Source organism: Rhizopus delemar, genomic scaffold (genome assembly GCF_000149305.1).
Source record: "Rhizopus delemar RA 99-880 supercont3.1 genomic scaffold, whole genome shotgun sequence".
Lineage (NCBI taxonomy): Eukaryota > Fungi > Mucoromycota > Mucoromycetes > Mucorales > Rhizopodaceae > Rhizopus > Rhizopus delemar.
The window spans coordinates 3,377,252-3,390,612 of record NW_027137827.1 but is presented as its reverse complement, the minus strand read 5'-3'; the positions used below and the strand labels follow the sequence as shown (position 1 = coordinate 3,390,612).

Genomic DNA, 13,361 nt, shown 5'->3' with positions numbered 1-13,361 from the left:
AACTACCATTACTTGCTCATGGTAATTGCAATAGATATGAAACTATATTAGAAGGAAGATATGCTAGCCATTGTAATTTATGTGTATTCTTAGCATGACATTGTTAAAGCTGAGCGAGGAACATGCTTTTTATTTATAAAATTTTATATTTTCTAAAAACCGCAAAAGTGTCTAAAGTCTAAGACTTTGTATAATCATCTCATCTCTTGATATCATCAGATATTCTTCTTGGCATATGCTAGTAGTATGTGTGTATATCATTTTCAATAAAAGAGCCCAGCTCTTTAACTATTCTTTTCCAAAGATAATCTACCCTTTTTGGTCTAGTGTCGTATCGTCATAGCTTTGCCTTCAATTGCCACCAGACATGCTTAAGAAGGCTTAAGCCGGGATTAATGGTGACTAACCCTTTAGCGCAGAAGCCCTGCTATCAAATATTGATTTTGTGGCATGTCTTGCCTTGTGCTTTGTGTCATTGTCATGCTGAAACGAGAGATTACGATATTTTAGGCCACTATACCCTAGGCTTTTGTGGTATGTAGTGAGCGAAATACATGTGTATACCTATGACTTTATTACAGCATCGTATACTTGACACAAATATCCTGGTCCTCAATATCTAATACAGCCTTAAAATGTAACAGAGCAACCAACATGCTTCATTGCTTGATCACCGTAAAAAGATCGCTAAGGTTGCTCGACTTGCTTTCAATATTAGTGTATACTATCTGCACTCATAACATTCATGTTTTTTTCATTGCTAAATATGATGGACTTCCAGCCCTCTATAGTATGCGATGGTTTGTCGCGATACCACTTTCATCGCTTTTTTTGGCTTATACAGCTGATGAAATTCTTCGATTCCTTAGTTCCAGACTCAAAATCTAGCTTCCTACAGTGCCTTCTGACTGACAGTTTGCTAATACTGTATCCTAAGGACCTCAAAAAGAGCTGAGCATCAGAAGCTGTGCGTAAAGGTCCTTGTCGAAACTTTAGGCGGATGATTGCATTAGTTATTTTGCTGACTACGACCGGTCGACTACCACGGTCACAAGCCTTGATGTTCTTTTCTTGCTTTCTTATCCTGTTGATTGTCTATTTGGAGATTCCTGCTGCCCTAAAAAGATCCGCTGGCATACGAACTAAGTGCATTCGAAATCTCAGAGCTTCGCTTTTACAGTTGCTTATTTTCTTAAGCATATAAGGCAAGTACTTTGTCATGGTGAATAGGGTGAAAACAAAAGGGGAAATTCAATGGGAAATACAAAATAAGCATGGGTTTATGTATTTTTCAAGAGCTACTAAAGCTCACTAATATACTGTGAAATCTGAAAGCAAACGGGAGAGATATGAGGAAAATTGAAAGAAGGCTAGACAAGTACTATATTTTTGGCGAAAATTGAAATATTCAAAAAATCACTAAAAATGACCTTATGCCTGAGGGATGCCCGACACAGTTCCCGTTTACATATCATAATGTATATTTTAGACTGCCTTTCAGATGGTATATGCCACAAAAGTCGCAGGCATATGGCGGAGATGCAATACTGATTTTCATTTTTGTGCACCAGTTTTGTCTACTACTGTATATATTTTATGAAATTTGTAAATATATTGACGTAAACTCGAAATATCTGATTATATTCTGTCAAATATATTGTTCTATATATAGCAATTATTTGCAGTGTTCCACTGCAAATAATATAGAGACTTTGACGTAGATTTTTAACAGACCTGACAATCATAGATCCGTAGATTTTATAATTTTTTTATGAGAAACCATTATATCTTGCTGTATTACACCTTTTTTAATTTTGAAAAAAGATTTAGGTGCGAAAAAAATAAAGAAATTTATCGATATTTTTGTTTTTTTGTAGGGTAAGTATTCATAAAGTTATTCACGTTTTAAAAAAGTATCTGTTTTTTTTACAAATGATCTTTTTTTGGAAAGCCTGTTCCTCTCTACTGTTGAAAGACCGATGTCTTCTTTTTTTTTATTTTTGCACTACGGCGCAAAAAAAACACCGCATTCTGCTCACCTTAGCAATTTTTTTAGTGGGAGCTACTTCGCTCTTTTGGTTGAATTTAGCGAAATATTTGACTTCATGGAGAGGAATTAAGGCCGAGGAGTTTGAAATCGAACGTACTAGGTGGTCTCTTTTGGCGTATATATCCAGTAAAATGGGTAGGCTTATCGTTGCATAGGGTAGTATTAATGGGTAGGTTTATCGTTGTATAGGGTAGTATAAATGGACAGGTTTAAATGATTTAATAATACAGTGCTTTATTTATTTAATTATGTATTTAATAGTGTACATTTTTCATTTGATTTACACCAAAATAAAAAAAAAGAATAAAAAAAAATACAATAAAATAATAAAGGATGAACAAATCCAATACATTCATAAGCCATTGCTTACCTGTCCTCGATGATAATATCCAGTGCAGCTCATTTAGTAGATTTAATTACACTTGACAGCCTTTATCACAATCTACTTTACATTTGACAATCTTCATTACAATCTACATTCAACAAGATGATTAATATTTAAATTCTTGAAATTTCATTATTATGTACCAGGATTGATTTTTTTTTTATATAATTTGATAATAAATATCCATTGCCTTATACAATCACTACTGTCTTTCCTCAAGTGCATGCTCGTGTACTGTATTAGGTTCAATAATGCTCTATCATCATTGTTGTTATCATTGATATCATTACGGTCACTTCATACGCTTTTTTCATTGCAAAATAAAAGAGAGTACTAATATCTAATGAATAAAAACCATTAGTCAAGAGAAAAATAATAAACAAATAAATTATACCTTTCATCCTGTTTAAACATATGATCTATACAATACGCTGTTAGCTAAGGCTCAATTTATCTAAAGTGTATGCACTATAATCTTACCTAATATCAACAGCAAATGCATTATGAAACAACACATCAAGTACAGTACACAAAAGCAGTGGATGAATAATTATGTATAGTTGCGACAAACTGGTCTACAGCATGGTATGGTGTTGACTATATACTTAAATTGTATACTACAGATAGAGTAAGTAAGATGGCAAAGATAAGAGAAAAATGCAAGAAACTATACATGTAAAAAAAAAAAAAAAAAAAAAAAAAAAAAAAGGTAAGGGTTGTTACATGTTGAAATCTATTCATAAACGAACTTTCTTTAATTGGTGAACCATTAGTTAAAAACATCTTGTTTGAATAAAGTAAACATGATACTTGATGTAAAGAAAGCTAAAGTTTACTATAAGCAAAAGAAAAAAAGAGAAAGTTAAAAGATGTACAGCATCCAACAACTTTATACCATGTAATAAAATAAAGGATTGTTTTCTCTCTTTTGCAAAGATTAACTTTTTGAGTTGATTAAGGTTTAACTATTTTGTTTTCTAAGTACGATGCATATCAACAATATCTAAAAGTATCAAGAACTGTCAACAAAGTAAAGTAATGATAGTTATAAATAATAATAATAAAAAAAAAAACTAAAAGAACAAAATACTTTTTAAAAAAAAGATACTTTAAAATCCATGCAAGTTTATTTCGTTGAATTAACGTCATAGGACCAATGACATTGAAGAATAAGCTAAGGCATATAAAAAAAGAATAAAAAAAAATAGTTAGCATTACCATCCTGAAGATTTAGTCATGATGAGACAATCCTAACAGACATCTAGCAAATAATAGTGTACTTTATTTAACATAAGATAAAACAAAAAAAGAAAGAGAAAACGAAAGCAATTATATTCTTCTCTTTTTAGTTGAACGACGAGCAGCAGTACGAGTACCAGAACGGGTATGAGAAGAACGAGGAGAGGGAGGGAGAAGGGAGACAGCAGAAGACAAGGAAGTTGCACTAAATCAATAAAAATTAATCGTTATGATCATAGAATATTTTTGTTTTTAAAATTAAACATACAGTGGCCGTCAAAACTGGTCGCATGTTTTCATATTTTGCCTATACGCACTATCTTCTTCTTCATTTCTTAGTCTATAGCAATGAAATATAGTTCATTCGAAAGAGCAAACTCTGGACAATTATATGGTAACAAAGACATCACAGTAGAGCCAGTATACTGGTAGTAATTGGCACTTAAAGTCCGACGGTACATGCGACCAGTTTTGACGGCGTTTGTAAGTAACATAATATAGTCACAAAAATGTGGCTTAATTGCAATTTTTTCATATTTTTTTCTTCTCTTTCTTCTTTCATCGTAATATTATTTACATGTACAGTAGGTCACAAAACTGCTGCAAGGAATCCATTTTTCTTGGTTTTTGTAGCGCACATCCTGTTACAATGGCACAAACTGCCTCTGTTCCCACATAGTAAATCTTCTACATGTCTTGAAAAATCCGAAAGAGTTTATGCCCTATTGGATAAGTATTGAAGGAAGTATGAGGCGCGCAATTTGAAAATTTGAAAAAATGAAAATTTGAACGGAATGAACTTATTTATTAATATTTAGTTGGTCCTACTTTTCTATTAATAATCTCTTGAGTTCTTTCCGGAATGTTATCTACATGTCCTTGGCAAAGATCTTTATGGAAGTCATTTCATATTTCATCAACTCGTTCCCAAAGCACATCTGTGTTCTTTGCTCTACGTTCGTAATAATTGAGCTACAGCTTCAATGGATGCCATACGTGCTCGATTGAATTTAAGTCCGGGCTCTGAGCTGGCCAATCGTTAATATAGCTCTCTTGGTTACTACATAACTAGGCCATTGTAAATTATGCCTTGTGCTTTGGGTCATTGTCATGCTAAAATTAAATGTTGGACCAGTCGAAATTGTAGTACTTCATAGTATCACGAAGCGTAGTGTTCAAAATATGCTGGTAAACACCCGAGTTCAAGTTTCCATCGTAAATTTAGCAAGCATATCCTGGTCCTTCAGAGATTATACAACCCCAGGACATCATTTTGCTAGCTCCGTGATTGATTGCAAAATCCAGGTCATGATGTTGAAGAAGGTCACTTGGCCGTTTCCAATAGTGATCAGCATCATCAAAGCCCTATACGCTGAGCTTGGTCTCATTAAAGTAAACGATTTGTTGTCAGTCAACCATTGCCTAATCCTGATGCTCCTTGACCCGTTCTAACTGATGCTACGTATGCGTTTTTGTCTGAAATGGCTTCTTTTTTTCTATCAGAAAATGGAACTCCATTGATTTCAGTACGTTAATTTCTGACTGGTATGAGATATCATAGCCAAATCCAACTGGCTCCCGGTACACCTCTTTAGAAGCCTTTAGAACCCATTCCATGACTTTTCTTTTGATTAACCGCTTCGTCACTTTGGAGACTACTGTAGGTCTACCACCTGTGTTTACTGTCCTACTTGAAAACAGCCGTCTAGAGTATCTACTAACAGTTGATTCATGTAATCCAGGCTCCTTGGAAATATCATACATTGATGTGGATCCGGTTAATGCCTGTTTGTAATCGTTTATTTTCTCCTCTGACAGCCGTTTAGGCATGCGATTGACGATAGGGTAAAAAAGAGGAATAATTTAAATAAGGGAATATAAAATTTAAAATAAAGGAATTGTAAGCGCTTTTATATACTGGCATCATTCTAATCATGTCAAGAATGTGAAAAATTATGATAGCAACCGGTTGGGTCGTATTAAAATTCGTCATTTAAAACATATGTGAACAAGTAAAAAATGTCGGATGTTCATAATACTACCTTTAGCGATCTCAAATTCCACCAATAACCATTGCCCATATCCGATAATCGACGAATAAATGCACTTTCTATTGAGGTACAAACAGTCAAGGTTTGAGATAGTTTGGTGCAGTACCCATAGACAACCAGCTGTAAAACCTGAATTTTGCAATTCCTTGCAGCAGTTTTGTGACCTACTGTAAGTGTTTTTTTGTTAAATTGCAGCATTCCATTAAGACATTATACCATTGCAGATCCGACATGCGTGCAATTTCAAATGACAAAGCAAACAACATCTACTCATTGCTGAGATCCAAGAAGTCAAACAGCAAAATAGCGAAACAAGTTGATGTTAGTCGTACCACTGTTCAGAAGTACCGCTCATCTCTTAAGATGAGTGGAAATGTTGATGAAGGTGGTCGCCCATCTCTAATTAGCCAACGCATGGTGAACTACATCCGGAGATTAGTCACCTTAGGAAGAAAAAATAATGCTGTAAAGATCCAGAAAGCTCTAAAAGAATAATTTGGAATGTCTGTAAGTGACAGTACCGTACGCCGCGTTCTTAAAAAAGCTGGCTTTATAGCGTTTGTCAAGCCTCAAAAACCTTTGCTACGCAGCCAAAACATCGTGAAACGCCTTCAGTGGGCCAAATCGCACCAACATTGGACTGTGGATGACTGGAAACGGGTCATATTCTCTGATGAGACTAAAGTAGATCGCTTTGCATCCGACGGAAAGGCTTATGCATGGAAACTACCCCATGAGGAATTGAACTCGCGACATGTACAGCAAACCGTCAAGCATGGAGGCGGCAATATCATGGTCTGGAGCTGCATTACATGGGAAGGAGTTGGGTGGATAGTTGATGTAGGTCATCGTATGAATAGCGAAGGCTACCTTGAGGTCTTAAAAGATGACTTACTCAAGACAATGGAAAGTTATGGCTTGGATTCCTCCAAAATGGTGTTTCAGCAGGACAATGATCCGAAGCATACATCGAAGGTAGTGAAAGAATGGATTGACCAGCAGCCATTTGAAGCATTGGAATGGCCTCCTCAATCACCAGACCTAAATCCCATAGAGCATATGTGGGCTCATTTAAAGAGAGAGCTATTTCATAGCTATGAGGCACCACCAACTAGTATGCATGAGCTATGGGAGCGTATAGGTCAGACCTGGTATGCCATTTCCAAAGAAGAATGCCAAAAATACATCGAAAGTATGCCGAAAAGGTGTGCTGCAGTTATTAAAGCAAAAGGTCGTTGGACTAAATATTAATTTTTTTAAATAAAGTGTGTAAAAATGTTGACTTATTAATGCCGTCAAAACTGGTCGCATGTACCGTCGGACTTTAAGTGCCAATTACTACCAGTATACTGGCTCTACTGTGATGTCTTTGTTACCATATAATTGTCCAGAGTTTGCTCTTTCGAATGAACTATATTTCATTGCTATAGACTAAGAAATGAAGAAGAAGATAGTGCGTATAGGCAAAATATGAAAACATGCGACCAGTTTTGACGGCCACTGTACATGTTAATTTCATTGCCATTTCCTTCTTCTAATTCGTGAGGGGAATCCAAGTCAGGAAGTAATTCAAAATCAAAATTTTCCTCAGGATGTGTATCATTTGTTTGTTCTGCTAAGTGGGTGTTTGTCTCCATTGAGCTACTTGTAGTGTTCGATAGTTTATTTTTTAACTAATATAGATATAATGGTTAATCAAATGGACATTTTTGTAGAAAAAGAGTACCTTTTTGTTGTAGTAATTGCCGTATGACTTTGCTAGCAAAACTTGAGCTCCCCAGCTATTAACACATCGACCTAAAGGGATACTTGCTCGTAAAGCGAACTCTTCAAGCTCTTTATATGCCGTATTTTTATAAGCAACAGGAATGTACTTCCATGATAGCTTATTTTTGTCGACGTGTGCATCCGCAAGAAGTTTATTGCTTAAATCAATGCAAATAACTTGTGCAAAACTGTTTAGCTGCGAGTGATACTTTTTGGCTAAAAGTCGTTTATTATCGAGTATTTCGTTTGAATCCTCTGGCTTATCACGAAGATCCATTGTTTCTCTTATAAACGCCTCTATACATGTTGTGTTGCTATGTTGACCATCACCCAAGCTTGTTGGAAATCGTGGAATATCCCTACGACCGCTCTCGAGTGCTGGTGAATTGAATAGAGGAGGCTGTTGCTGATAAATAGCTGATGTAATGTATTGTAAGTAAAAGACATCCTGATTCACTTCCTTTTTTTTTTACCTTGTGGAAGAGGGTAGTTTATGAAATTGTTTCGCTCTATCATCAGCTTCAACTCGGTCATTTGTTGCTGAATCTCATTTTTCCAGGCTTCAAATTCACTTCTCATAACGTTAACCGTTCTGTTATAGTTGCGGATTTCGTTAACAATTCGATCAACGATGTAAGGCATAGCAAAAAGATGTAAAAGTAGAAAAGTATTAGTTTGGTAGAACCAAAATAAACAATGATTATATAAATGCCTAGAGTTTATATACTTTTCACATTCATCTATTAACATATGTACCATGTAGTGCCGACTAAATATCAAACGGCATGATGGGCTGAAGGAAAAGATACGATGCAAGAGGATTCCGGGCCAGGTATTTGTACTACGTGAGATCCAAATATAGCAATCAATGCGCCCGAATTTTCCGGATCGAATGGTGTAACTTTTATGGCCGTTACACGTAAACTCAGCTCGTGAATCGCATTACAACGGAAAAAAACTACCTTTGGCGGACTAAAAAAGAGCGATTGCGTGCCCGTTATTTGTTACGCATAGTCATCCGTTACCTCAAATGATGCAAATAATTTTTCCGCTTTCAATGGTGGTATTTTTGAAGGTGTCACTGTATTACCTGACGAGCTACAGGCCTTCAAAGACGAAAAAATTACCTGGCTCACCGTCAACGGTGGTTACGGTGTGATAGCGGACCGGACACTACCCGTATTTAAAACCTATACACAACTGTCGATGCATTTGATGATTCTGCAACGAACAATGATACGTATGAAGAGGCCACAATAGTATTCAGGAGCTATGGGCTTCAAACCACTAAAACGCTACATTGGTTAAGTGTGTCATGTTCTGGTAAAGTAATTTAAAGGTAGCAGTAAAACCTAAAGAATACTTTTTGAGACTGAGCTTTAAGACAACCTTAATTGTTAAAAAGAAATCATTACAAAGTCTACTACTTATATTCTTCTATCAGTTGGCGGGTAAATGAGTAGTTATGAGCGTAGATCCAATAATTGACACGTTTGATTGAAGAATGATCACTGAATCGATTATGAAAAATTTTAATTCGTTGTTTTTATAGATCTTATTGTTCTTTAACTGATCTGGGAGAGTTGTCCCGTCTTCATTGAGAGGAAAGATATATTTATATGAAATGCCTCCAGTCAGATCAAAGTTGACTAGGTACCTGATCCATTACTATTCATTTACAGAAATGATGAATAGTAAAGATCATGACTTATTTAGTATTCATGTTTACTTTATAGAATGAATTTAACAGTGATAGTTTTATATAAAAAGAAGAAGAGTATATTTTATTTAATAAAGATTTAAATTATTATCTTTTATCAATTTTAATATACTTCTTTTAGTTGTGATTATTCAATGTCCGTTATAATCAGACTCTGTTCTACAACAAAGTGCTTTAGCAATAAAAATAGAAACAACGAAAATTGACGAGACTGAGCGATGGTGCTACAGTCCAATGTTTTTATTGAAGAACGATTTGAAGAGTGCTTATATTAGCTCGAGTACGATCTGATGAGATATTTGCAGATAAAAATTTGAGAATTAAAAGGAGATAGTGCTTGAAAAACTAGTGAATGAGTCTCTATGTAACCTCTTTATTAGATTTCAAGACGCTCGCGAGAACCCATTTAATCAAACTACGCCTTTATATAGGAAATAAGATTATTCAGGGACCGAAGTGAGTTCAAGGTCAATTTTAGTATTGAACTTGAATAATATAAATATTGTATATGGTTAATATTGTAAATGAGTCTTAGAGAATATGTAATATATAATATTATGTATCCAGTACTTGTTATTTTTTATATAAGATTTGAGTAATCTCATACGAATAATAAGTATTTAATGGGGTAAATACGACATCTGAGATTAGATAACTAAAGATAGCTACCACCGATATAATTTGACACGCAGAGGAACAATTATATATACTAATCTTATTAACCAACTACTTATGTATGAACAGAGACATATTATTAAACGTAGTTACTAATTATCATAATCAACTCTTATTTAACCCAACCTGTGAACATTTAACCCGGTGCCATAAGACAGTATCCTATTGTCCTGTCAAAACATGAAGAATACAGAGCTCTATTGAGAAACATACTTGCTAATATATCATCACCGTGTCGTTGAAGCATTATTATTCTTAAACAGTCAAGCTTTTAAAGATGTAAAGTATAATGTAGGAACGCTTGGGGAATAAGTCACAGCTTTACCTTATCAACATAGTAGACCGTCAGTTTTAGTTGTTCAATATACAAAGTGGGATTTTTCTTTATAACATTATAATTCCAATACAAAGCTTGTTGATGCGTATTGAATATGCACATACAAAAAAAGGACATACCCATGTTAAGTATTGTGTTCACTTATAAAGTCTTATTTGTTTCAAAGCATAAAAGCTAGAAGATTATCATAAAAAGTCACCATATTAAAGAAAAATAACATAAAATTTAAACCATATTTAATTCAATAAAAGCTATACATTGGTTCTTTAATGATTAGAGAAACGATCGCTTAGACTTCAACCACGTCGAGGCCTTTCTACAGATCGATTTCCAGCTCTTGGTCTACCAACTGAACGCCTGCCACTACCAGGGTGATTACTGACAGAAGGTGCAACAGCTCTTGGTCTGCCTACTGATCGACGTTCACTTCTAGGCCTACCGATCGAACGAATAGCTGCTGGGCTGGGGACTCCTGCTTCACCATTATCTGCAGCAATAGAACCTTGAATGCCAGACTGACCCAAACTGCTTCGTGCTTCAAGAATATGATCCTGCATGACCTCACCATCTGGGCCACCAATAATGCTGTCATTGTCCGATAGTATCGCTTCTTCTTCTAACAATTCCCTAGCATCGCGGGCACGACGACGTTCTACCCATGCTTCAAAACGGCGAGCATCTCTAGCTGCAATTCGAGCTGACACAGAAGGCGAATTGCCATCAACACCGCGGGTAAACCAGTTTTCAGTTTCAGCAGACTGTTGAGCTGTATTCGAATCCATTGCCACCTCACGAATCATACGTTCAAAGCACTGCTTTACACTACCTGCATTTTCGCTTCGCCAAAGGTACTCCAGGATGCGCTTGTAACAGTTCTCTTTGGTTCGATTACGAGGCTTGATAAATGCTTTTAGAGGAGCCCACATACTTTCAATCATGTTGGTATGAATTTTTCCCGATATGGGCAAACCAGAAAATGAGCCTTGGTTACCTTGGACTTGATCTACCGTGGCAAAGTCTAAGGAATGGTTGACAACCTGATGTCTAGCAAAGAAGAAGTTGCCATCATTGTAGGCGCTTGTGTTGTCAAGTATCTCGCCAGTATGTTCGTCACGCTCTTCCCTAGGGTGCAGACCGGAATATGCTCTCCATCCATCAGATCTAATGGTTGACCCACGCTGGCAGTTATCATAAATGATGGGCAAGAGTGTTGCCGCTGTCCGATTAGGGACGGTGCAAAAGAATTTGCGCCCTGCTTCATACCTACAGTGGGTGGAAAAATGGTTCCAATGTTTTCAATTTGCAACTTTAAAGCTTTATATCTTTTGAACTACAAACGGTAGCGGCTCACAAAAACATGCATTTTGTAGCGCCTTTCAAGCTAATATTAGTGCAAAAAGGTTTTGTTTGTACTGTTACACAATCGGGAAAATCTTAAGACTAAATACAAAAACCGACATTGGAACCATTTTTCCACTATGTGCATTATTTTATTAATATCTTGTATGACCGCCTTTCGCAGCAATTACAGCTCTACAACGATCAGGCATACTATCTATGTATCTCCTATAGTCTTCTGCTGTAAAAGTAGACCATTCTTTTTCAACGCGATTCCATAGTTCATGCACACCTTTTGCCCTAGTATCATAGGCACTTAACTTGAGCTTAAGGTGGTGCCAGATGTGCTATATTGGGTTTAGATCTGGACTTTGTGAAGGCCAGTTGAAGGTTTGATCACACTTGAAGTTATTTTCCTTGAACCATTGCCTAGCTAGCTTAGACGTGTGTTTAGGATCGTTATCCAGCTGAAAATACAGTGGGTGAAAAAACTCTAAAAACGTCAGATATTTTTTCAGTTTTTAGCCTCTGTGAGCATACACAGCGACTTAGATCATGCAAAAACTTTATGACATACTTGTTGTACTGTCTATTACATATCATGAAAGTTTTAAGCTCAGATTATTATTTAACAGTCCGAAAAAGCGATAGAAGTGTTGTGGGTTTATTTTTAGAGTTTTTTCCCTTTACTTTTATTATATTATAGATGACTTAATACCGAGTAGATCCACCTTTGGCATCGATTACTGCCTTAATACATGCAGGCATAGTGTCAATATACCTTCTGCAAACTTCTTTATCAAAGGAGTTCCATTCCTTTTCAACTCTTTCCCACAATTCATGGACACCTTTGGCTTTCTTGTCATATAACGATAGCTTCAACTTCAAATGATGCCAAAGATGCTCAATAGGATTAAGATCAGGACTTTGAGCTGGCCATTCGTCAATGTAGTTCACCCCATTAGCTTTTAACCATTGGACGGTTGACTTGGAACGATGCTTTGGGTCACCATCGTGCTGAAAATACGCAGTAGACCAATCCATATTATAGTACTCCATTATTTCCCGAAGTGTTGTGTCCAATATATGTTGGTAAAGATCCGAGTTCATAGCTCCATCGTATATCTGACAGGAGTATCCGGGTCCCTCATACGTCATGCACCCCCACATCATCAAACTACCGCCCCCATGCTTAACAGTTACGTCAATATGATGAGGTTTAAGAGGGTCCCCTGGTCTTGACCAATAGTACTTACACCCATCAGAGCCCCAAATGTTCACTTTTGTTTCATCAGAGAATACTACGCGTCGCCAGTCATCCGTAGTCCATTTTTGGTGCTTCTTGGCCCATGCTAGCCGTCTCTTCATGTGCTTTGCGGTTAACAAAGGCTTTTTGACCTTAATCGCAGCAACGAAGTTTACCGATTTCAACACATTTATAGCGGTTTTATATGATATGTAATATCCAAGCTCCATGTGTTTGCCATGTACTTCCCTTGCAGTCCTGAGTTGGCCTTGTACAACTTGAAGTTCAATGAACCTCTTCGTCTGAGCGGACACAACCATAGGTCTACCACCAAGTCGACGCTGTCGGTTTGGGAAAAACTTGTTCGCATAGTTATTAACTGTTGCATACGTAACCCTAAAACGGTTCGCAACCTCCATGGAGTCTTTTCCAGCAAGTAGAGCGGACTTTATATCGTTTTTGATGTCAGCAGAGAGAGATTTAGGCATGATTGAGGTGTTTAAGATATTAAAAATTAAATGGAAAAAATTACGAAAAAAAGAGAAAAGCGACT

The 13,361-nt window shown here is 36.3% G+C and overlaps 6 protein-coding genes across 6 annotated transcripts; 1 reads left to right on the top strand and 5 right to left on the bottom strand.

Moving 5' to 3' along the window:
• Positions 1 to 3,764: 3,764 nt before the first annotated feature.
• On the bottom strand, positions 3,765 to 4,168 carry RO3G_01318 (uncharacterized protein; the record flags this gene model as incomplete). Its single annotated transcript, XM_067655909.1, has 3 exons — positions 3,765 to 3,879; positions 3,988 to 4,014; positions 4,101 to 4,168. 3 exons carry the CDS (start codon positions 4,166 to 4,168, stop codon positions 3,765 to 3,767), a joined length of 210 nt encoding a protein of 69 aa, XP_067512010.1.
• A 155-nt stretch (positions 4,169 to 4,323) lies between these two features.
• RO3G_01317 (uncharacterized protein) lies at positions 4,324 to 4,682 on the top strand (the record flags this gene model as incomplete). Its single annotated transcript, XM_067655908.1, has 2 exons — positions 4,324 to 4,352; positions 4,493 to 4,682. 2 exons carry the CDS (start codon positions 4,324 to 4,326, stop codon positions 4,680 to 4,682), a joined length of 219 nt encoding a protein of 72 aa, XP_067512009.1.
• A 1,938-nt stretch (positions 4,683 to 6,620) lies between these two features.
• RO3G_01316 (uncharacterized protein) lies at positions 6,621 to 6,731 on the bottom strand (the record flags this gene model as incomplete). The annotated part of the gene is made up of 1 exon (XM_067655907.1): positions 6,621 to 6,731. One exon carries the CDS (start codon positions 6,729 to 6,731, stop codon positions 6,621 to 6,623), a length of 111 nt encoding a protein of 36 aa, XP_067512008.1.
• Positions 6,732 to 7,149: 418 nt separating this feature from the next.
• RO3G_01315 (uncharacterized protein) lies at positions 7,150 to 8,134 on the bottom strand (the record flags this gene model as incomplete). The annotated part of the gene is made up of 3 exons (XM_067655906.1): positions 7,150 to 7,398; positions 7,452 to 7,909; positions 7,966 to 8,134. 3 exons carry the CDS (start codon positions 8,132 to 8,134, stop codon positions 7,150 to 7,152), a joined length of 876 nt encoding a protein of 291 aa, XP_067512007.1.
• A 2,386-nt stretch (positions 8,135 to 10,520) lies between these two features.
• Positions 10,521 to 11,162, bottom strand: RO3G_01314 (uncharacterized protein; the record flags this gene model as incomplete). Its single annotated transcript, XM_067655905.1, has 1 exon — positions 10,521 to 11,162. The coding sequence occupies one exon, from the start codon at positions 11,160 to 11,162 to the stop codon at positions 10,521 to 10,523; it is 642 nt and encodes a 213-aa protein (XP_067512006.1).
• A 1,111-nt stretch (positions 11,163 to 12,273) lies between these two features.
• On the bottom strand, positions 12,274 to 13,296 carry RO3G_01313 (uncharacterized protein; the record flags this gene model as incomplete). The annotated part of the gene is made up of 1 exon (XM_067655904.1): positions 12,274 to 13,296. One exon carries the CDS (start codon positions 13,294 to 13,296, stop codon positions 12,274 to 12,276), a length of 1,023 nt encoding a protein of 340 aa, XP_067512005.1.
• Positions 13,297 to 13,361: the final 65 nt, after the last annotated feature.